Source organism: Sceloporus occidentalis, unplaced genomic scaffold (genome assembly GCF_023333645.1).
Source record: "Sceloporus occidentalis isolate IW3139 unplaced genomic scaffold, rSceOcc1.0.p SCAF_87, whole genome shotgun sequence".
NCBI lineage: Eukaryota > Metazoa > Chordata > Lepidosauria > Squamata > Phrynosomatidae > Sceloporus > Sceloporus occidentalis.
The window spans coordinates 2,707,672-2,731,558 of record NW_028317067.1 but is presented as its reverse complement, the minus strand read 5'-3'; the positions used below and the strand labels follow the sequence as shown (position 1 = coordinate 2,731,558).

Sequence of the window (23,887 nt, the reverse complement as noted above, 5' to 3'; positions counted from 1 at the left end):
TGTTATTTATTTCATTGATTCATGTCATACTCAAGATGTTTTGCCGATGCAATCCTCACAACAGAAATTACAATGGCTATTTCATTAGCATGTACAATCTGTGATTAGACCTCTTCTATGAATGGGTATTTATGGTACATATATATAGGGCGACATTAAGATTAAGGTTACTTGTACCACGAAAGGTACATTTGTTGTAACTGCCCTCAGTTTCATGGGTCCAGCTCAGAAGATCATGAGCTAGACCCATGAAAACTTCTATTTGGTATAATGTTCACTGCATGTTTGTTGTCTATGGCTATTTGGTTCGGTTGTACAAAACTTGGAGATAATAATAATAATAATAATCAGAGAAAACATATCGTATAGTGTATTTTGAAAAATGACATTTATGACTTTTTAATAAAATGTGCTGTGTAAGCTCACAAACAAGATGCCCTGGAAACAACGACTAATGGAGCATGAAAAAATATGATCATTTTGTTGAAAGTTGTGCAATTTTATTGACGTTTGGCAAAAATTGGCATTGTTACCATTAAGACTCTCCCCTTTGACCTCATACTGTACCTCTAAAGCACTTGTCTTATTCAGCTGTACCTGGATGTAATCAATGTATAGAAACCGGAGAGGTTATTCACTAATTCAGTTTGCTCTAAAGGGCAATTACTGGTAGGTTGCTCCAGCTAGAAGAACTGAACGGGCTTTGTATAATGCATAATTAAATGGAGAAATCTCACTATTTTAACTATTTATTATACAAGGCCAGACAAGCCAGACACGCTCTTGGTGCAGCAGAAGCTCCCTGGAGCTAGACCTTCAAAATGTATGGTGAAGTCAAGATGCTGCAACACAACTTGAAGAACCCTTGTAAATGGCATACCTGTGCTGTTTATACCTATTGCCAGAATCTACATAACACTTAATGCCTTCAATTTTGGAGCCCATTGTCTTGCTTCTTCAGTAGAATTCTTGCAACAAGAGGCATAAGGAAAGCGTTGGCTGCCGCTTACAGCAACACCAGGCTTTACGATGCATATTTGACATATGCAACATAGACTCCACAGACCTCGTTACAGACAATGATGTCCATTTACAGACACTTTGCCTGCCTAAAGTTACACTTCGAATGTCCATGGAATTGGAAACATTCTAAAATGTGTCCTTAAATGGAATCACTCACTGACAACAGAATGAATATAACTCACAGATCTGAGTGTCCAGGGATTTGTATAAAAAATGCTTTACTTGGGCACACTTGCTCTGCAGCAGTCACAAAGTGTAATCAAATCTGTTGGCGTTAATCCCGGCAATTATCAGATAAGGAGTGTTACGTGCAGTGCTGTAACTCTTTAAGTCATGGTGCAGAAAGGGTAGTGCTCTTAGGAGTTACAAATACAAGAAAACATTGTAAGTTTAGCAGAATGGGACAGGGCACAGGGCAGAAGCTTATTGAAGATTCTCTGGCATTTTTTTTTTTAAGTGTCTCTCTTTAGGAGGGACAAACTTTCTTTGGGATCGATATTTTTCTGTCCTCTTAAAACACAGATTTATTATTTTCCATGTCAGGTGGTAATCTGAGCTGTTTCAATGATGCATATTTAAAATTATTCTCAAATTTAGTATTACTATTATTATAATGATTATTACTGTTTATATATAGCACAAGCAGATTCTGTACCAAGACTACAAGGGATAATATACACCGATCAGCCATAACATTATGACCACTGGGTGGGATATATTAGGCAGCAAGTGACAGAAGCAATGATGGTGGTTTAAGTGAAGAAGAAGGGGTCCAATGTTGGCATCATCATGAGGAACGATGTTATCCCTGACGCTCACAAACTTGGTTTTAAAATAGTTAGCAAGGCCTTAGGGACAGAGGATAGAGGTGATGATGGATACAGTAGGGAGTTGGATGTAGAAAATAGAAATTTTTAGAGGTTCAAGAGATGGAAGAAATTATAGACACAAGTATACATACATTTAGATGAGTTTTAATGTTTCAGACAATTTCTGCACTGCAACTGACACTTACTGGAGCTTCTGGACCTATAATAATGAGGTCAATGGTTCCACAATATTAACCCCTTAATGACAAAGCCCGTACATGTACGGGCTCAAAATGCATTGTTTTCAATGGGGTTTGGGACCGCCCATTATCCTTAAGGGATTAATTCACTCCCACGTATCTTCTAAAGGGTGGACATGAAGAAGCTGGGTGTACTTACAAACTGTTTAGGAGAATCTGCCTAGAGCAACATTTCTTTCACTGCTTGCGGCCAAAAGGGGCACTCGAGCCATCGTATGCTCTTTGATGAAAATGATAACTCAGTGTACCTCTTAAGATAATGTTCATAGCCCTTGTATATGCCTGGTGAGTTTCAGCCGAACCTCTTGCCCAGTGCATTCTCCTCTCTCCCTGAGCTCCTTGGCAGGTGGGGAGACAAAAAAAACCAACCCAAATAAGACCAAGGCATCATTGTTAAAGAAATGGTGGGAAACGTTTTTTTTTATTTTTTACTGCGAGAAGGTGTGCACCATCTGAATGATATTCACAGTATCTTTTTCTAAAGCTGTGAAGTTAGAAAAGAAAAAGCTGGGTGGGCAGCACAAGGGTGAGACACAGTGGGCTAGATAATGATAAATTATATAATATTTTTAGATAATAATAAGTAATTGAATAGGTGTCCTCGGTCCTCTAGGTAATGATATTTGCTTTTATCTCTTTTGTCTGTGAAAATCTGCAAGAAGATTGTTATTCATTGTGATAGCTACCTCTGGCATTGAATCCAGCCCAATGTCACTACAAGCTGATTCTGATTGATCCCGTGAGATGTTGTCCTGGAAAAGCAACACACATTATCTAGCCATGCATTAGAATATAGGTAGTGAGGAGATCAATGATCATATGTTTCTATGGGTGCTTGGGTTACCCTACTTTGACCCTGAGAATGTATTTCATTGTATTTAAAGGGAAAGGAACCCAGACAGAAACAATCAGTAGGATTATAAACAAATGCAATTTAGGTTCTATTCAAACTATTTAACCAGGGCCCACTTCAACAGGGCAAGAGCTGCAGCTACCCCAGATATCCCTTTGTCTCCTTGTGCTCCCCTCTGCTTCTGGTAGCAGATGTGACATCTGTATGGAGAGTGATTTCTGACCTGGTCCCAGCCACCTAGATCCATAATGTTCACTAGATTTTAGGTTCACCCAAATCAACTTTAATGTGCAAACGGAGCACAGAATATAATATATACCTTGATGTAGCAGAACGGCACTGCAAACATATACAGTACAATAGATGAGTGGTCCCTTTTTAAATTGTCCATCAGGGGTTGGCTGGCCTGGGGGCCGGTCCAAAATTCTCCAAATTAGGTGGTCCTTGTTGCCCACTCGCAGAGGCAGGAACCCCGCAGGATCATGACCCTGCAGTAAAAGAGCAACTATAAAAAGGCTCCAGCAAGGTTAGGCTATGGAGATGTGGGGTGTGATAGTGTGGAGGTATGAGGTGTCATATAGTGAGGATGTTTTAGTGTGTATACAGTGTGTGTGTGTATTAGAGTGATTGTGTAAATGTGTATGATATGTCAGGCAGGGGGCACAAGGGGCTGTGGGATCACTTAGCTGTACCTGCTCACCAGGCCAGAATATGCCAGCTCTCCCTGAGTTCCAGAGAGTCTGGTGAGATTCCCAACAAATACAACACTACAACAGGACCGAGGGACCTTAAGTTAAGTACTTTGTTTTGCATTATTTACCCTGCACGAGAAAAAAAAGACTTTAATATACATTGTCCATTGGTGGGGCTTCATGGGACACTAGATGTCCCATTACATTGCCTTGCAATGTTAACCCCCCCCTGGCATTTTTCCTCTTTTGTTGCATTAAAACCTGGAATTAAAATGGATTTGTTGGGGGTTTGTATCATTTTATTTACACAGCATGCCTACCGTTTTGAACAAACAAGAAATAAGACAAACCCCCCCAGAAAACTTGTGGGTGCATAACTATTCAGCTCCCCAAAGTCAATACTTTGTAGACCCACAATTTGCAGCAATTACAGCTGCAAGTCTCTTGGGGTACGTCTCTAGAAGCTTGGCACATCTAGCCACTGGGATTTTTGCCCATTCTTCAAGGCCAAACTGCTCCAGCTTCTTCAAATTGGATGGATTCTGCCGGTGTACAGAAATCTTGAAGTCATATCACAGATTCTCAATTGGATTGAGGTCTGGGCTTTGAAACTAGGCCATTCCAAGATATTTAAAGGATGCTTAGGATCATTATCCTGCTGGAAGGTGAGCCTCCGTCCCAGTCTCAAATCTCTGGAAGACTGAAACAGGATTACCTCAAGAATTTCCCTATATTTAGCACCATCCATCATTCTTTCAATCCTGACCAGTTTCCCAGTCCCTGCTGATGAAGAACACCCTCACAGCATGATGGTGTTCTATGGGTGATGAGAGGTGTTGGGTTTGCCCCAGATATATCATTTTCCTAGATGGCCAAAAAGCTAAATTTTAGTCTCATCTGACCAGAGTGCCTTATTCCATATGTTTGGAGAGTCTCTCACATGCTTTAGGTGAACAACAAACGTGTTTGTTCTGTGGAGTATAGGGCTTAAAGTGGTCCTACGGATGGATACTCCAATCTCCGCTGTGGAGCTTTGCAGCTCCTTCTGAGTTATTTTTGGTCTCTGTGTTGCCTCTCTGATTAATGCCCTCCTTGTGAAGAGTTCATAGCAGGTAATTTTTCCTACTTTCCAAAAAAGCATATATTTTATGCATATTAATCTTCTCTGACAGTCCTTGCTGCTGTGGCTTTGCAGATTTGGGACTCTTGTGTGCTGCTGCTTCCTGTATCATAGGGAGCTGGAGGACTTTGTAAGCTTGGGAGGATAAGCAATCCCCTAAGGAGAATGATCGTAGCAGATCAGAATGCTTTATAATGCATGTGGTTCTGCCAGGGTCAGTACCACCCCAAGTGTACCATGATGCAGGAAAAGATAGTGCAAAATATGTTTTATTTAGTATCAAAAACTTCTTGAGAAGGTAAGCACACATAAAAAATTTACTTGTATTGATATATAGGATAAAGTGTTGCTTCCCCAAGGGTGCAGAATAGTGATATTGCAGCAGGAATAGCACTAGAGGACAGTGGCGTAACTACAGGGGTCGCAGCAGTTGCAACTAGGGGGCAACTGGGCAACCACTTGTTCCTGTCTCCTCGTGCCTGTTTCTCCGTACAAAATTGTTCTGAAAGGGCCATTCCGACTTGGACCACGTATGTATAAGTATATGTGATTTTGGATTTGGATGTGATTATGAATGTGTATGTATGTGTATATGATCATGCATGTCTATGTATAAGTGTATGTGATCATGCATGTGGATGTGTGTGTGTTATAATGAGTGTGTACACATGTGTTAGTGAGTATAAGTACATTTGTGTTAGTGTGTTTACATATAGGTGCCATAGTATATGTTGGGGGGCAAGCTGTTTGGGTGGCCTGACAAGCTGAAGCAAAAATGGCACAGACAGGCTGTTTGGGGACACTGATAAGCTGCTTGGGGCAAAGGCGGCACTCACAAGCTGTTTGGGGGCACAGGAGGTACTCGCAAGCTGTTTGGGTGCAAATGTGACATTGTTGGACATGTTTCTTGGGGATCTGCAGTTTCTAGTTACGCCCCTGCTTGAGGATCCTCGAGACTGTAAGCTTGCAGGCAAGGCTCTCGCCACCTAATGTATTGGGTGTAGTCTGTCAATACTAGTATTGTCATACCCCTTGATTATATGTATTGTAAGAAGCGCTGTGTAAATTGTTGGCGCTATAAAAATAAAATAGATGAATCCTCTTCCTCAAGACTGTCAACAATGGAGTAGTCTTTGAACAAACTGAGGATCAGCCTGCGACAATCCCCGGACAGTGACCTGATGTGTTAGCCTCCTTAACAATTCACAATATACGTCTAGCTTCTTCAATGGCACCTTCCGTGCCAGTTCCTGGAAAGAGTCCATAGAAAACCAAGTGCTTTGAGTTTGTTTTCCAGCTTGTGCAGAAGGACACTGCTAGAACAAACATAGTGAAGTCTCTTCTACCACAATGTACTGTGGGAAACCCAGCTAACACTCAGGAGGTTAACTTAACATCTTAATTTGACTGGCTCTGTTTATCTGCTGAAACCAAACATCCTAACTAAACTACATTTAACAATAAGGCTGGTTCCCTTATCTGGAAATGATTTCATTAGAAACAAAAGACACCTTACGTGTTCCTACGGATCAGTTTATTTGGAGATGTTATGCGTTGCTCTCATCATGTCTTTTTGGAATAATTGAAAGGATGGAATAATTGTAGACTTTATGTATAATTAAATCTGCTGGCACCTCCTTTCAACCACCCAACCAAAAACCCCCAATCAGAACCACCAACAGTGGTAAATATACAATCTGGAAGCCTTAAGTGGTTTATAATTAGAGAGTTGTGAATGACAAATTATTCTATTACAGTAACCTTCCAAGACAAACACTGGATTACCCATACAGCCTTAACGAACACCCCAGTCGATTTACTGTGACAAACTTATTCCACATAGGTATTAATTACATGTTTTATTTTATTGTTTTGGGGTTTTGTTGGTTTTTTTTTTTACTGATAAACAAGTGAGGTTTTTTTCCGTGCTTTGGAGATTGCTTTTTCTATTGCCCATTCAATTATTGTTTTTCTTTCTGATTTGATTTAATATATTTATTTACATTGAGAAGATATATGAGCAATAGGTATCTTGATAACATAACCAGGAATTTCCATATCTGGAATGATGCTGATCTGTTTTTGTGGAACCTATAGACTGTTGGGGGGGGGGCTCGGCAGACGCGGACTGGCCATTTGATACACTGGGCAAATGCCCTGTCGGCCACTGTCACAGCTCTCTCACCGCAGCAGCCCTCACGTCTCTCCATCAGTTGCCGTGGCTTCTTCCAGGAGGCGTGGCTGTACGTAATGATCTTGTCAAAGGCCACTTGATCCTTGGGGTCCAACCCCTAGGTGGTATTAGTTGATCCTGTATATTCACAATTTAGCCTCTGCCAGTGACCCCTGTTGTCCATGTGCTCTGCGCCCACTGATAAGAAAGTGGGTGGAATCCCTGCTGTCATCATATTTCCTAACATTTAAAATAACTAAAGAGGGGAAGAAAAGAGGGACAGTGGGATTTGTGTCCAATAGGGACTGTTCCGCCTAAAGACACTTGTGAGGTAGGATTGTGTCTTTGTGTAGCTACTATGTCTAGTAACCAATCTTGGTTATCTTACATACATATTTATTCAAAGCAATGAATTGTGAGCCTTTACAATGTAGATTCCAGTCTCCATGTTACTGTTGTCAAAATGTTGCTGTGTTTTGCTTCAAAGCAATACAAAGACAGCATGTTAATGGTGAGCCATCATATCCCAGGTTATCCTAGATCCTTTTTGTTAAACCTTCTGGTATATTGGGAATGGGAAATGGAGTGTTTAAGACCCATCATTTTCCATCACTGGAGTCCATACAGTATATTCCATTGAAAGGTTGTCCATTTGACAGCAGATAAGAAGAACCATCTATCCTATCTAGGTTGCCCACTTTAAAGAGTCAAACCTGATTCAATCCTTGGTCTTGTTTTAATAGTGGGATTAATGGGACATTTGCTGATTCTGCTCCTACCTCAAATTAATCTAAAGCCTAATTCATGGCATCAGTGCATTCAGTTTTGTGCTTTCATTCAATATTGTGTAGGGCTTTGGTTGTCACATTGCTCACCATATGATTCAATGTCTGTTGTATGCGGATGAACATGTTAATGTTCAGCTGGGTTGTAGGACAATTATAAATGGGGTTCAAATGCAATACTGCAGAGCACTGATGTCAACCTAGCTTGATGTAGCTGAAAAACCACAATTTAGGTTATGTTTTTTTGCCCCTTTCCTGCCCTGTTAGTGCCTTGAGGACTGGGTATGAGACTATGTTGAGCCATTTGTGAAGTTAAGACACAAGAACATATAATAAGATTGCTAAGAGCCTAGCATAAGATATCATTTTTCTGTAAATTAGCTCATGGAGTCTCTCAATCTATTGCTATTGAATTGTCCACTTTACCTTCAGTTTGTTCGGTTTGATAACGTTTATTTTCTCCATGTTGCTTTTTTTTTACAGGTTTATCTGAGAATGCAGCAGATTTTGAGAAGAGAAGGCAGATATATGGTATGAACTTCATACCTCCCAAAAAACCCAAAACTTTCCTGCAGTTAGTCTGGGAAGCACTACAGGACGTGACTCTTATCATTTTGGAAATTGCTGCCATTGTCTCCCTGGGGCTTTCATTCTATGCACCATCAGGGGAAGAGAGCGAAAGTGAGTATAAACATTTAAACTGCCTCTCTGCTTTTTATGTGCTGTTTTTGGATTTTTGGATTACCTAAAGGTAAAGGGGGCCATAATAATTAATGGAACTCTATACATTTGCCCAACTTTGTAGATAATAATAATAATAATAATTATTATTATTATTATTATTAATATTATTATTATTATAAAGTAAGGAATTTAGAATAATAATAATAATAATAATAATTATTATTATCTATCAAAAGGTTACAATCTACAATTCTCAGTAAAGCCATTCCACACAGCATAATAAAAAAGTGTCCCTCTTTCCATTTGAAATGTTAGGAGGTAGCTCGTTTCCCACCCCATTTACCATCTCATTAAATTGCTTGATGACAAAATAATGTTCCTCCTTCCCCACCAGCAATACATTTTTCCCAATCCAACCATGGATGACGTTGCTGTTTTCACTTCCCCTGTTGAACACAAGTTGACAATTTTCAAGGATGAAGACGAGAGTAAATCAATGCATTCTGCCCTGGTTCATGTACCGATTTCACAGCGTATTGACTGCTATAGACATCTGCGTAATGAGCATTGAAAACAGTCTCACGGTTACCACAGAAGTTAATTACATTCTTAATATCTTAACCTTCTCATAGACAAATAGTGAAAACCTTCAGTGCAGCCATTCGGGTTCGATAGTAACATTGCCAAAAATAATCTAATTCGGGGACTGGAAAACTTAATTTATCTGGTTGCTGTGAATGCCATTGCTATGTACTCGCTCACAGAACAATGGAATCCGTTTACCATGACCTACAGGTCCTGTTTGGGATTTTCTGTAATTAAAAATATCTTCATGCTTATTCCAAATCCTAGACATCCAAAGTGACATTTATATTTAAGTTTTTTTGTTGTGCTCTGTAGGCTTTTGTCCCACCATAAGTACATAAAACCTTGGCTAGAATCAGGGATAGACAGGGCGTAACAAGACAGCCTTGGCACTTTAAGGCCATAGGCCGCCTAATGATGTAATGATGAATGACGGCTGAACATGACAGGCCACACATTATGGTTTTATGCTCATGTACGGCTGGGCATGTGCAGCCGCACACTACAGCGCCTGATCTGCCACTGGAGCAGATTAGTTGAATATGAGTGTTTTTAACTAGAGGCCCACCGGGAAGATGGCCAGTCCAGGCCTGGCTAGAATATCTTTTTGCTAGTCAGATAAATTGAGGAATTATTTTTATCTGGAACATTGCCAGCATGCCCTGTGGTGTTCAGACCATTGGCTTAATATCCACCATTTATGCATTAATAAGCATTTCAGTTGGTCATTGGCTAACATTTAGCCTTAAACGTGGTCAGAGACCTCTACGTTCCCGACCACCCATCTTGAATTTGATAATGGTTATTCGAAATTCAACCCTTGGAGAGCAAAAGGGTGGCCCATCCTGGGAAGTATGTTAATAATGGCCATTGTTGAAATTTTACTGCTAGGGTAAAATGTGCCAGTAGACTAAGAACAACAACAAAAAACATATATTTCCATATAGTTACATTTGTTAAAACACACACATTAAATTCCCTCAATGTATTAGCCTCTACTAACTCTGCTAAGGAGCTGTTCCAGTTATCTACCACCCTCTCCTTAAAGTAGAAACACCTTATATTGCACCTAAGAAAAGCATTATAATATATTTTTAAAACGACACAGAACAATTTAGTACAGATTATTAAACTTGTCTTGTTTCTGTATTTAGACTGTGGAAACGTGGCGACTGGCGGTCACGACGACAATGAATCAGAAGCCGGGTGGATCGAAGGAGCCGCCATATTGCTGTCTGTCATTTGCGTGGTGTGGGTAACAGCCTTCAATGACTGGAGTAAGGAGAAGCAATTCCGGGGACTGCAGAGTCGCATCGAGCAAGAACAGAGATTCTCCGTCATCAGAAATGCACAAGTCATACAGATTCCTGTGGCTGAGCTCATTGTGGGAGACATCGCCCAAATTAAATATGGTGAGAAGGGATGACTTAAAAGAATCAAAGAGCGTAAAAACATCCTATATGTTTTGATGATGGAAATTCATTCTTATAACGTATGTAGCGCACATCTCTTTGGGTTTCCTTATTTCTAGAAGACTTTTATGTCTTTGAGTCCTGCAGGAGTTAATTACAGAGCAGGGCAGATTTAAAAATGAATAACAAGCTGTACTATAAAAATAGCAGACACTTTTCAATCAGAAACACAAGTTCTTTCACAATTTCGAGGTGCGGTCAACCTGATTTAATTTTGTGACTTTAAACCGGGCTAAAAAAATTTAAAGTAGTAATCTGAAGCATAACTAAAACACACGGTCTTTACATGGAAAATATTTATGGATTTGTGTATATTTCTACCTTTTCCAAAAATGTAAAATATTAGAAATAAAATTTAAACAAACTGAAAAGTTTAAAAAACAAAACAGATCACTGACGTCCCTATAAACTATGTATTTGAAGATGAACTATAATGCTATTGTGACATAAGCATTAAGGGTTAATACAATTTATGCCAAAACACACTAGCGCCACCTCATGCCAAATATATGAATAAAAGCCTGATAGTTTTTGTCATCTATTCCTATTGTGCCTTAATTTGGAATTATCACATTTTAAAACGGTACATTTAACAAAATGAAAACCTTACATTATTCTATAAGGTCTATTCCTCATGTAGAAAATTAGGCTTTTTAGGGCAAGGACTGGCTATAAATCAGACTTGTTGTCTTCCTACTTGCATAAATATTTCTCAACATTTGTATATTTCATTATTTTTAGTGAAAGCTGTCTAAAAAAAACCTCATAAAATGGGCTGAGAAGTATTGGGTGGGCAGGGAAGGTATTTTGTCAAAACTATCTAGGTTTTGCAACAGAAGGCACAACAAGTCATAAGGTGGATAGATAAATAGCTAATGGTTACTTATATATGTCATGCTATGCTATACTGGTAAACTTTGCCAATACATTAAGCATTATCAGGAAATACTAAATTATTTGAATTGGTTTAACTTAGAGAAGAGAGGGTATATGATAGAAAGGGATTCAACTTTAATTACATTACATTTATTTACATAGTGCCAGCAGATTCTGTAGACCTATTATATTAGGGGGAGAATGAAAATTAACAATAATATTGAAAATATAGAAATTCAGAGATCCCAAATTTGGAAAATGGTCTGGTAGGGGGACTGGGTGCTGTGCCCCTAGAAGCCAAGAAGACTTCATAAATGTAATGCTGTCAAAAATCACTGAAGACACAGTTGTGCTAAAATGTACATATTTTTTTAGTCCAAATTAGCATTCAGCTTTGTACAGATTTTCATTTTAACAAAATCTGCCAAAGAGGAAGAACCCCTAACAAAACAAATGAAAACAAAGCAGAGAGCTCCAAATTTTTGTTTTACATTTATTCACTCTTACTCACACTAACTCAATCACAGACTCTCTCACACGCTCTCACTTACTCACTCTCTCTCACCGTCTCAATGTCCTCCTACCTTCTCAGCTGACTGCTTTCGTGTCCACATCTTCTTTTCCATAGCTCCGTTTCTTCTCTTGCCTCATCTTGTTCTTCTGTCCTCTTGTTCTTCTTTCTTCGTCCGTGTCTCCCAGGTATCAGCTCCATTAACCAGGTATCAAGCTCCTCAAAAGGGTGGCGCCTCCGCGCACACCCTCTCCCCTGAGTAGAGGAACGAGGAAGAGGCTGTCCCCGTGGGGCACGCCGTGGCACTGCCATTTTGCGGAAGCACTCCAAGAGGCCAGAATATTGTAGACGGATTTGCAGAGTAAGAGAAGAGTTTCTTTCTCCGCGAATCCATCTGCATTATTTGGAGGCTCTGCCCTTTCGTGGAAGCACTCCAGGAGGCCTGGTTTACAGAACTGACTATTGATTCCTTGTTTCAAGTCTATGATTTTACAGTGATCGGCCATGCATCAGGGATATTCTTGCCTGATTCAAGGAAGTGAAACAACGGAAATCCCAGAAGACTTAGGACCTCTGCAAACTATGCATTAACATACATTGGGACAGAAGAAAAGATGGTCCTGCTTTTGCGATCTTACAATCTATTAGGAGGTTGAGTGCTTATGAGAGAAAGATTAGAGATTGCTTTGGTGAGAATGATTAGATTGTAGCGAGGGTGATGTGGAGAAGACAGTGACATGGAGATCTGAAATGAACGGTGGACAAATGGTTTCTTCAGGATGCAGGGTATAGGCATTACGAAGATATATTGTATGCTTTCTGAATATGTGGGTTTTAAGTGAGCGTTTAACCCCTTACTGACAAAGCCCGTACATGTACGGGCGCAAAATGCATTGTTTTCAATGGGTTTAGGAACCGCCCATTGTCCTTAAGGGGTTAAAGTTACAATAAGTAGGAGAAAGAGAGTCTGACATGTTAGAAGTAAGTCAAATTTGAAGGTCTTATTCTAGGAAAGAGGCGATCATCTCAAACTAGAGCATCTGATGATTAGATGGAATGTGACAAAGTATTATTTCTCTATGAAGGTGGCAGATACATAGAATAGACTCCCTAGTAAATTCTAGAAGGAAATATAAACACATAAAAAATATAAATGTAGAATTTAACAGCAGATTAAAACTCATTCGGTCCATATTTGCTGTCTTTTTTTTCTGCTGTAAAAACCTCTTAGATTCAGATAGTTGTATACCTATCCCATGGATGTTTAAACTCCATTGGAATATTAACCGCTACAACTTCTGCTGGAAGAATGTTCTACTTATCTACCACACTCTCAGTGACAACATGTAAGGTCATCATGGACATTAGACAAGACCAAGAACCAAGTTCTGCTTCAGATTTATGGCCTGTAAGAATGTGAGATGTTATCTGGGCTTCCCTGAGTTCATTTGTCTCTGTGTACATCAGTAAATATGGCTAGATGAAAGCTAACCTGGTCCATTTTCTGACTGTTCTGTGATTCCCAGGCGACCTGCTGCCCGCAGATGGTGTTCTGATCCAGGGAAATGATCTAAAAATTGACGAAAGCTCATTGACAGGAGAGTCTGACCATGTGCGCAAATCTGTAGAAAAGGACCCAATGCTTCTCTCCGGTAAGAGTTACACATGGAACTTCATGTGACACCTCAAGTAATTAGAATTATGTTTTGGAGTACTTATAGTTACCATACACAATCACGTATAATCAAAGGTCATATGTGTGCTTGGCAGGTACCCATGTCATGGAGGGATCTGGCAGAATGGTGGTCACAGCAGTTGGTGTAAATTCACAAACCGGGATTATTTTCACCTTACTTGGAGCTGGTGGAGAAGAAGAAGAAAAGAAGGATAAGAAAGGTAATCTATACTCTCTGCTGGGCCATATGTACGCCTGCCATTTGATTGGCTGCGCTTTACCAATTTAAACTGAAAGACTAGTTTTGGTATCACCATGCTTCTGATTAAACCTGCTTCTGGCTGTGAATGCATAGCAGGGGCTGGTTGGTTAATCATTGTTTTAACTTATAAATTAAGTAGCCAAAACTTGGTGCAACTCATGCAAACCACATTTCTCAGATATCAATTATTTAAACTAATTTTTGAATAACTAAATTTAAAAAGTGGGTTCCAATACTAGACAATATAATCATACAATATGCATTTCTACCAAAACAATAAAGCATGATATTGCCATATGTGTGGCAGTAGTATTGATTTATCTGTAGTAGAGACCAGTCTTTTAGCTTAGGCAGCACATGTATCTGATGGCGTATGAAGCTGCATCTCAACTGATAAAAAAAACACCAATAAATATCAGTTACTCACAGCATAACTAGCTTTCCTTCTAGAAAATGTATTACATAAACAAAAAAATCAAAATGAAAAAATATATGTATATGTGTGTATGTGTAAGGTGTTAGAGTGGTTGTGTACCCATGTTTAAGTGTTTGTGTGTGTATGTATACGTAAGTCAATGGTGGTAAGAGTATGTCAATGCATGTACGAGTAGGGGTAGGTATATGTATGTATGTGTAAGTGTATGGTGTTAGAGTGGCTGTGTGTGTATGTATGTGTAAGAAGTTAGTGTGAGTGTATGTGTATGTATGTGTAAGTGTAGAGCTTCCCCTGACCACCATCATACCCTTAACATCATACTTCATTCCTATCCCTTGCCATTAATTATCCTCCTCCAACTTCATGTCCCCTAACATATAATCTATACGCATCCACCATTAATTCCCCATGATCTTCATACCCTTGCCATAGCATGACTCACTTCATATTCATGCAAACATACTCCTACCTATCCTCGGGCTCTGAGCCTGGCCGTCTGCGCTGTTGTCTCGGTCTAAGTGTGAGCAAGGCCGCCAGCCGCAAGAGCAAAAGATATTTGTGCCGTTTGATGCACAGATCTCCTCTTCAAACTCCGACTTCATGTCTGCCAGTCAGCATCTCAGCGATATGATGTTATATTCTACGCATTGCTGACTTGCAGACGTGCAGTGGGAGTTTGAATAGGAGATCTGTGCATCAAACCACACAAATATCTTTTGCCTACCTGTTAATTTCCCCATATCCCGGTAGGGTCCTTTCCATAGGAAAGTTCCAACTTTGCAACTAGGACCTTCTCAGGCTCAGATGCAACTTCCCAAAGCAGAAGGGCTCACGTTCCTTATCTATCTTTGTTAAGTTGCAATTACTCTCATGTTGATTTGGAGGTCCAAGTGGTCATCGGAACTCAGAAGTCCTGAGTTTAATCCAATGATTAGTGAATTAGTACTGAGTGTTCATAGGTTAGTTGCAGCAGAGGTAAATCGAGCTTTAACTACCAAGTATATCTAAATGATCATATCAGCTGCCTGCTGGGTTCAAATGAAATTGTTTGTCTCTCCAAATCTGAGCCAGCTGCCTTCTTGGCGATTTTACTAAGGCCGACAGGCCAATACATATTCCAGCCCTTTCTGTATATTCATTTGGCATGGTGAACAAATAACGTTTAAACATTAGATTTGCATGTCCTCTCCTAAAAAAACTGATTTGTGATTCTTATCTTATTCTGAAATTATAAATTCCTATTCTGATGAAATAAAAACATGTAATTTTTTTTTAAAACTTTTTAAAAATATACTTCAAACATGTACTTATATACATAGATACATATATATGTATATACATGTATGTATACAATTTTATGTGTATTTACGTGACTAGTCATTTCAATTTTTTTATGTATCGTTATGTCACTACCTGTTTGTAAATTGTAATATGAGAGAACATGCTCCTTGTTGTGTTTTACTTTCATTATAAATTGTTTAAGAAATTATTAGAATTTTTAGTCAGATGCTGATAGGCTATCGCTGTTGTCCCGTAGCCAGCCATAGTTAAAATGTGACATGTGCATGTGATATGTGCTTCACCACTAGTATGTGTGCGCAAGTCTTCTAATATATGTGTTTTTGGTTAATTCCATATCTTTTCTTTCTGCATTAGCGGGACCAACTTCATAAAAATGTTTACATCAATAGACAGAACATTGAAAAATTGCCTACATGTTTTGTTAACATGCTTAAATTTTTTTACAAATAAAGGTTGTTATGCTAGCCTATATGGTTTCTATTTTACGTACCCCCCCATTGAGTACTCCCCCAATTATAATAGGTTAAAAAAAATGATTACATACAAGCAAAGATAATTGCAATATTAAAAATCATACTCAAAATATCCCAAAACAACTCCATGTATTACATGTTAACAAAACATCCGGGTGGTTTTTTTTATGCTCTGTCCATTAATGTAAAGCAGTTTTTAGGCTGCGGTCCACTTTTAGTATTTTGACTGCCTTTTCTTGGGGGGGGGGGTGCCTTGAAGACAAAAAGCAGCAGTACGGCCCGGGAACTTTCCCTTTTCTAGATGTTTTATACCATAACTTTGAATACTATGGAAATGTATTTTATCCACAGAGTTATTTTTCAAAATGTATTTTCATTGCAATATGAAAATGGTGATTTGAAAAAATGACTAATGTATTCAGTTGACTCCCTTCCATAATTAATTGGCACTTGCATGATAATTGTAAGAGTGAATGAGTGAGTTAATTTAAAGTGCTCTGATATTTTCTTTTTTTGGTGGGGGGGGGGTTGGTACGGCTGCTTTTCATTCTCGTAGATAACTGATGTTTAGAATCCATTTCATTGTTTATTTTTTATTCCTTTTTGTTTCTCTTACCTTCCCTTCTTCTTCCCCTTGCTCGTGGACATTCCTAACCCTGATCGAACCCTCGTGCCTCATCCCCCACTTCTTCAACAACTATGCAACCTGCTTCCTTTGTCTAAAATGTCTTTCCTAGCCACCAAATCTGCTGTCAGTCCTCACCACATCACCGCTGCTAACGCTTTTCTAAACTCAAGCTACATAAACGGTACGTGTTACATAGGGTCAATCCAGAAGGATACAATTTAAAGGGATAGCTAAGTGTGAAGACCATTGCTTGAAAACGGAGGCCTTACCTGTTGTATCTCTGAAACAGATTCTTCAGGGTGCCGGTGTTCCAAATATCTGTAACAGATTAACTGCTATTTTACCTAATTTCCTACAATTAAAGGTACAATATATTGCGATGCAAGATATATGAATGGAATATGAACAAGTTTGGACCTCGCAGGTACCCTGAAAATTAGAGACTACCCTCCCTGCAGCCTTGAGAGATAATAATCTCAATTTCTAGCAATTTACATTAAACTTTACTATCCCTTTAAAAGAATAGTAGGTTGTAGAACAAGGCTGGGCTCTCGGTAGACAACTCTTCTAGATGGGATTTTTTAGATGTGTATTTACCACTTCCTTAAACTTATTTTTCTAATGCAAAAATAATTTCATTGAAAAAACAAAAGCATAATACAAAAGCCCAACCTGGATACCTTGAAACTGTCCTTACGATGTTGTGTTTTTATTAATTCATATATTCTTCTAAGGGACATGTAGCTTCATCTGCTCTGACCCTTCTCTTTAGGAGTAGGAGTCAGAGCAGATGAAGCCACACAGGTTAGAAAGCAGCTTTTTTACTTGCTTCATGGAGTGCTGATGTCCCTGATACCCACAACCCTTCAACACCCTGAACACTATGTTTATTATACGTTTTTTGATCATTATTGTAAATTAGTTGGGATCACCATTGGCCATTCGCCAATTCGTCTTAAGGCATGTCAATTCAGCCTTGGAGGCCACAGATGATCAAAGACACCTCCTGAAGTTACCAATATGTCACACGTGTGGTAAATACTTTGAAGTGGTAGATAAACACAAAACCGTACACCCTTGTTCTTTACTATGGATCCAGCCTCTTTTTATGTTGTGCATTCCTTGTGAGCTTTGAGGAATTGACCTCAATGACATGTGTTTGCACTAATATTGAATAACCCAGAAAAATATCATGTATATAAAAAATGAAGTGGTGGAAGGAACTCCCAGGGTGAACAGTGAGACAGAACACTCGTCATATACTTTTCTCATGACCAATCAAAGGAGAAGAGCAGGACGGGATCAAGAAAGAGACGTCCAAAAACCAAGTAGCATAGTATATTTTCGCTTCTATTTCCCGTTATGGAACTGATTATCAGATTCTGTTTGGCTGGTGCAAAAATAAGGATAACTATTATTCAAATATTTTTCAAACTACCGAATGTTTTTTAAAGTTTGAAAAATGAATACAACATGTAGACATTTTTTGGCGACACATTCACTTTTACTACTTTAGCTGGTAAATGGCAATGTTTATCACCCCTTCATGTAAACCAACCTCTCCTCCGTGCATTCATGTGCATTGCTTTGGCTGTCTGGCACATCCCTCGCTTTCCGTTGTTTACTTGTTTGTCTCCGTCGTGAGCATTCTGTCTTGTCTGTTTTCATGTGTTGTGTTTGTCATCCCTCTTTCGTTGTAGGAAAGCAGCAGGATGGGGCAGTGGAGAATAATCAGAACAAAGGTAACGTGATAAAACAAGCAGAGAGAAAGTGAAAAGAGGCTTCTCTGTATTAGGCGAGGGCATGAGTACGCCTCGGAAATAAAGAGCCCTGTGTTCAGGACAGGCTTTTTTAACTACTAAGGCCATTATGTTGATACCATGTGTAGTTCTAAAATACATATAGTTATCAACTCTATTGATATTAATATTATTAAATATTAATTAACACAGATTATTTGCTCAATAGTTCATTATCAGACTTCATATAAATTTCACAGATGCAAGAATTAAAAGAAAAGAAACTCACAGATTACATTGTAGAATTCCAGCGTTTCAGTGCTACAATCTACAGATGCACGTTCTAAAAGAAAGCTTGCTTTTGTTGCGTGGTTGTCATCACTTTTATGACAATGCTGGCGTATTATTATAAAAAAACTTTTTATTGGGTACATATATTTGTATGTTAGCTTCTGTGCTGTTACTTGGTAACCGCTACACAAAAGATCCGTGGGAATGATGGAGGATTTAGTATTTTGCTCATAATCCTTCATTTCAGTCCTAGCAAGTTGCCCACGGAATCTTAGGATAATGGCTATACATGTTTCCGTAAAATATTAAAAAGGACTCTAAGGACGTTGCAGTATAGACATCATTTTTATTATTAGAAACATAAACCATAAATTTCATGTGGGTGGGTGTACGCGATATCAACAAGACTTAATATATGGATTAAATAAGCTTCTCTACACATTTTGTTTTAGAAATCATAAGAATCCCTAATAATGCATGAGTCCAAATTCCTCTTTATTTCTCTGATTCATCTCCCTATTATTTACACCAAATAGAAAAAGAAACAAAAACAAATCTTTTTCTTAGTAAACATATGCAATATACGTTTATACATACATGCAAATTGCATGTGCAGACCGTGTAGGCCAAAGCACATTAAATATCACTGAGCAGGCATACAAGAGTTAAATTCCATAATCAAGTGAATAAAACAAAGTCTAGGTAGAAAAGAAATGTGTCCACAAGTATGGCACCCTTTTTACATCCCTGGTGCACCCACTTTTGAGGGCTAAAACTCCCATCATTCTCAGCAGCATTCTGCCTGTGCGTTGCAGTCCACAAAAGCACATCAGCTTATTTTGCTAAATTAAAAACGTTACGTAAACTTTAGAGTCCTTGTTTTTCATTTTATTTATTTTTTTAATTGGGGAGGGGGTTCATATTTGGAGAGCATCTTACTCCCTGATCCCTGCATGCCAGCCAGCAGGGATCAGGATTTTCTACCAGCATGCTCGCCAGCTGATCTCACAGTACATCAGCCGGCAGCACGCTGTCTCTTTAACTTTTGTGTGGGCAGCATTAATTACCGTGGTAACTGTTAATTTTCATTTTTTTATTACATTTTTGCGCTAACAGAGAAGCTGCCAATTAGTCACAGACAGATCACTATACTTCTTTCCAGGCAGATGCAAGGCATCTTTTTATATGGAAGTCTTGCTTGTACTCTTCAACAAGCAAAACAGTTGAGGAAGGGAAGCCAACAGGCAGCCCCGGTACACTACACGTCGCTATTTCAAGCAGCGAAAGTGCGGCTTCATAGGAAATATATAGAGGGCCAACTGAGCCCCCTTTGCCTCCTATGTATCTCCTACGTAGCTGGCACTCCAGGGGTTAAATATTTGTATGTTATAAAGAAACACACCATGTCACACAAAGTACTTTCAGATCACACTCCAGACAGGAAGTGTCCATGGAACACACCACTTCAAGTGAGAGGGGGAGCTTTGCCCTAAAGCTCTCTGCCCCTATACGCCGGGTCATAGAGGGCCAACTGAGCCCCCTTTGCCTCCCATGTATCTCCTACATAGTTGGCACTCAAGGGGTTAAATATTTGTATGTTATAAAGAAACACACCATGTCACACAAAGTACTTTCTGATCACATGCCAGACAGGAAGTGTCCATGGAACAAACCACTTCAAGTGAAAGGGGAAGCTTTGCCCTAAAGCTCTCTGCCTCTATATGCCGAGTCATAGAGGGCCAACTGAGCCCCCTTTGCCTCCCATGTATCTCCTACATAGTTGGCACTCAAGGGGTTAAATATTTGTATGTTATAAAGAAACACACCATGTCACACAAAGTACTTTCTGATCACATGCCAGACAGGAAGTGTCCATGGAACAAACCACGTCAAGTGAGAGGGGGAGCTTTGCCATGAATCTCTCTGCCTCTGTATGCCGGGTCATTGAAAGGCAATCGAGGGGAAAGGTATTGCACTGGAAGGGCCCCTGTGGATGTCTGAACTCTGCACTTTAGCAATACTTTCTTTAGTCAACAACATCATCCTAAGAATCATAATTCTAGAATATTATGTGTAGAACAAACACAGTTAAATCCTTCCAAAGCATGAGGTAAAAAATAACTTCATACAGGTACTATGATATATCAATAGATATGTTCTTATCTGTATGCTGTGCAAAAGTTTTAGGCAGGTAAGAAAAAACGGTTTAAAAAATAGACATGTTAGTAGTTTATTTTTGTGCATCAATTCTTCTAGGTACATCTGCACAAAGTCAGGGATTTTGTAGGCATATACTGTAGTTAAAAAGACAAAATAGCGTTCAACGTGTGCAGTGTGAGAAAGGTGAATTGCATTCACTTAACTTGAAGCTAACATTGTTTTTGTTCCAGAAATTGACATGTAGTTACATGTAACAAAACAGAAACATAAAGTGTACACCGATAAATTGTATCAATTGTTAAAAGTATATATTGCACTCACAAGCACACTGAATTTTCAGGCTCGACAATATTATTTCTCCCAAAAGGTAAATGGCTGCTTTAGGACTTGACCTCAGGAACCAGGAAAAAAAGGAGAAATTTCCAAGGCTTTGTAAATTTTACATACGTTTTTTGCAGCCCTTTACCTTGGAGGAGAAATTATATAGTTGAGTCTGAAAATACAGTGTGCTTGTGAGTGCAATATATACAGTACTTTTAAAAATTGATACAATTTATTGGTAAACACTATGAATATGTTTCTGTTTTGTTACATGTAACTACTTGTCAATTTCTGGAACAAAAACAATGTTAGCTTCAAGTTAAGTTGTTTCAATTCTTCACTTTTCTCACACTGAGCGCACGATGAACACTATTTTGTCTTTTTTGTCACTTTTATTTTGTGTGTATTTTGGGGAATAACACATTTCTTTCATTGTGCTGCTAGTGTAATGAAGTTGGTGCTGGTTCACCGTACTTTTTGGTTTGTCTATGAACTGTAGTTAGGTGTATGATTAAACTATTATGCCAAACAGGTGCTAATGATCATCAATTTAATAGGTAGGTTGAAACACAATCATTAAATAAAACAGAAACAGTTGGAGGAAAAAACTGGGTGAGGAACAGCCAACGTCACTAATAAGCTGAGGTTGCTGAAGACAGTTTAATGTAAAAAGTCATACGCTGTGGCAACACTAAGCACGGCAACAAGACACAAGGTAGTCATACTGCATCAGCAAGGTCTCCCCCAGACTACATTTTCAAAGCCGACAGGAGTTTCCAGATGTTTTGAAGGACAAACAAACAGGCAATGTTGGGGACTGTAGATGCAGTGGTTGGCCAAGGAAACTTAGTGCAGCAGATGGAAGACACACCATGCTTACTTCTGATGTCCAGCAGTGCCATCAGCTCAACATTGGCAGAAAACAGTGGGAACCTGGCACACCTATCTACTGTCTAAAGAAGTCTGGTCAGAAGTGACCTTAATAGGAGACTTGCGACCAAAAAGCCATACCTCCGACATGGAAACAAGGCCAAGAGACTTAACTAGTTACAAAAACACAGGTACTGGGGTGCAGAAAAATGGCAGAAGGCGGTCTGGACTGATATGTCAAAAATTGAGATATTTGGCTGTAGTAGAAGGCAGTTTCTTTACCAAAGGGCAGGAGAGCGGTACAAGGATAAGTGTTTGCAGGCAACAGAGGAGCTTGGTGGAGGTTCCTTTGAAGTTTGGGGGTACATTTCTCCAATGGAGTTGGGGATTTGGTCAGACTTAATGGTCTCCTCAATGCTGAGAAGTACAGGCAGATACTTCTTATCCATCATGCAATACCATCAGGGAGGCATCTGATTGGACCCAAATTTATTCTGCAGCGTGACAACAACCCTAAACATACTCATTAAGAACTATCTTCAGTGTAAAGAAGAACAAGGAGTCCTGGAAGTAACGGTATGGCTCCCACAGAGCTCTGATCCGAACATCATTAAGTCTGTATTGGGTCACATGAAGAGAGACAAGCAACTGAGGTGTCTAAATCCACAAAAGAACTGTGGTTAGTTCCCTGAGATGTTTGGAGCAACCTACCTGCCGAGTTCCTTAAAAAACTGTGTGCAAGTGAACCTAGAAGAATTGATGCTGTTTTGAAGACAAAGGGTGGTCATCCCAAATACCGATTTGATTTAGATTTTTTTTCTGTTCACTCACTTTGCATTTTGTTAAATGATAAAAAGAAACTATTGGCATCTCTATTGTTGAAAGCTTTCTTACTTTACAGCATTTTTCCACAACTGCCTAAAACATTTGCACAGTACTGCAATATATATTATATATATATTATAGGATTGATCGTTCAGGACTAAAAAAAATGGAACCAAGTCTCTTTTTCAATTTCCTAAATGTTTATTTTGCGAACAATGGAATCCTCGCAGCATGGAGGCTCTCAACCAATCAGGCTGCTCATTCTTCCCTGCCCACCTTACAAATGAGCAACGAGGCTCAACAGGGTGTGTACTGTTACAGTAATAAGGCATGACAGGGCTTCTATTGTGGAGGTGCATTTATACACCTCAGGTGTGTTGTTTTGGTAGAGGCCTGATGGTCGAATGGCTGCCACCACCTGGGAAGTATAATTGTATGACAACAATACAGACTCTGTAGGGCAGAGCTGCTACTATAAAATGGATATGAGCAGTTGAAAATATTCATGCTTCTTGTCAGAACTCTGGCAATTACAGAAAAAATATATATTTGCAGAATATTAGAACAAGAGACCAGTTCTTGGTGACGTCAAACCATGCTGTTTGACTAGAAGGCCATTGTATAGGGGGAGATCGGCACTATTTTTTTTATTTGTTCTTCCACATATTTGTTAATAGTGGGCTTTACTGATACTGCAATTTGCTGGTACAGTCATTAAAGTCATTTCAGTCCACTGTATGGTGGCATAAATAAGATTATTGTGGTCAGCAATTTTTGCGCATGCACACGGGGAGGAGAAGGAGTCTCTTTTGAACTTCTGGAACATTTATGCAAGCTAGAGAAGGAGCTGGATGGCAGTGAGCATGTCTTGTGTGCTCAGTGGCAATCAAAGGCAAACCAAGGAGCTCAGAATGAAAGGAAACACAATGGGGGATTCTGTGAATCTATAAATTTGCAAGGGGGAACAAAATGAAAATTCAAGGGGTACACTTAGCTAACATTTGATGGCTAGAGTGCGCTAATGTTAAGTGATGGGGACTAATCATAACTAGAAATGAGGTT

General features: G+C 39.2%; 1 protein-coding gene across 15 annotated transcripts in view; it reads left to right on the top strand.

Moving 5' to 3' along the window:
- The window catches only part of LOC149284920 (plasma membrane calcium-transporting ATPase 3-like), a 53,382-nt gene that overhangs the window by 3,662 nt on the left and 25,833 nt on the right, over positions 1-23,887 (top strand). For 6 of the 15 annotated variants that reach the window (XM_089496157.1, XM_089496150.1, XM_089496147.1 and 3 more), the window contains exons 2-6: positions 8,199-8,396; positions 10,139-10,396; positions 13,370-13,495; positions 13,614-13,739; positions 18,320-18,361. In XM_089496157.1, coding sequence (XP_089352283.1) covers positions 8,199-8,396; positions 10,139-10,396; positions 13,370-13,495; positions 13,614-13,739; positions 18,320-18,361 — 750 coding nt within the window. Of the gene's footprint in view, positions 1-8,198; positions 8,397-10,138; positions 10,397-13,369; positions 13,496-13,613; positions 13,740-18,319; positions 18,362-18,692; positions 18,699-20,217; positions 20,232-23,887 lie in introns of all 15 variants that reach the window. The other 9 variants (XM_089496156.1, XM_089496151.1, XM_089496148.1 and 6 more) reach the window with 7 other exon arrangements.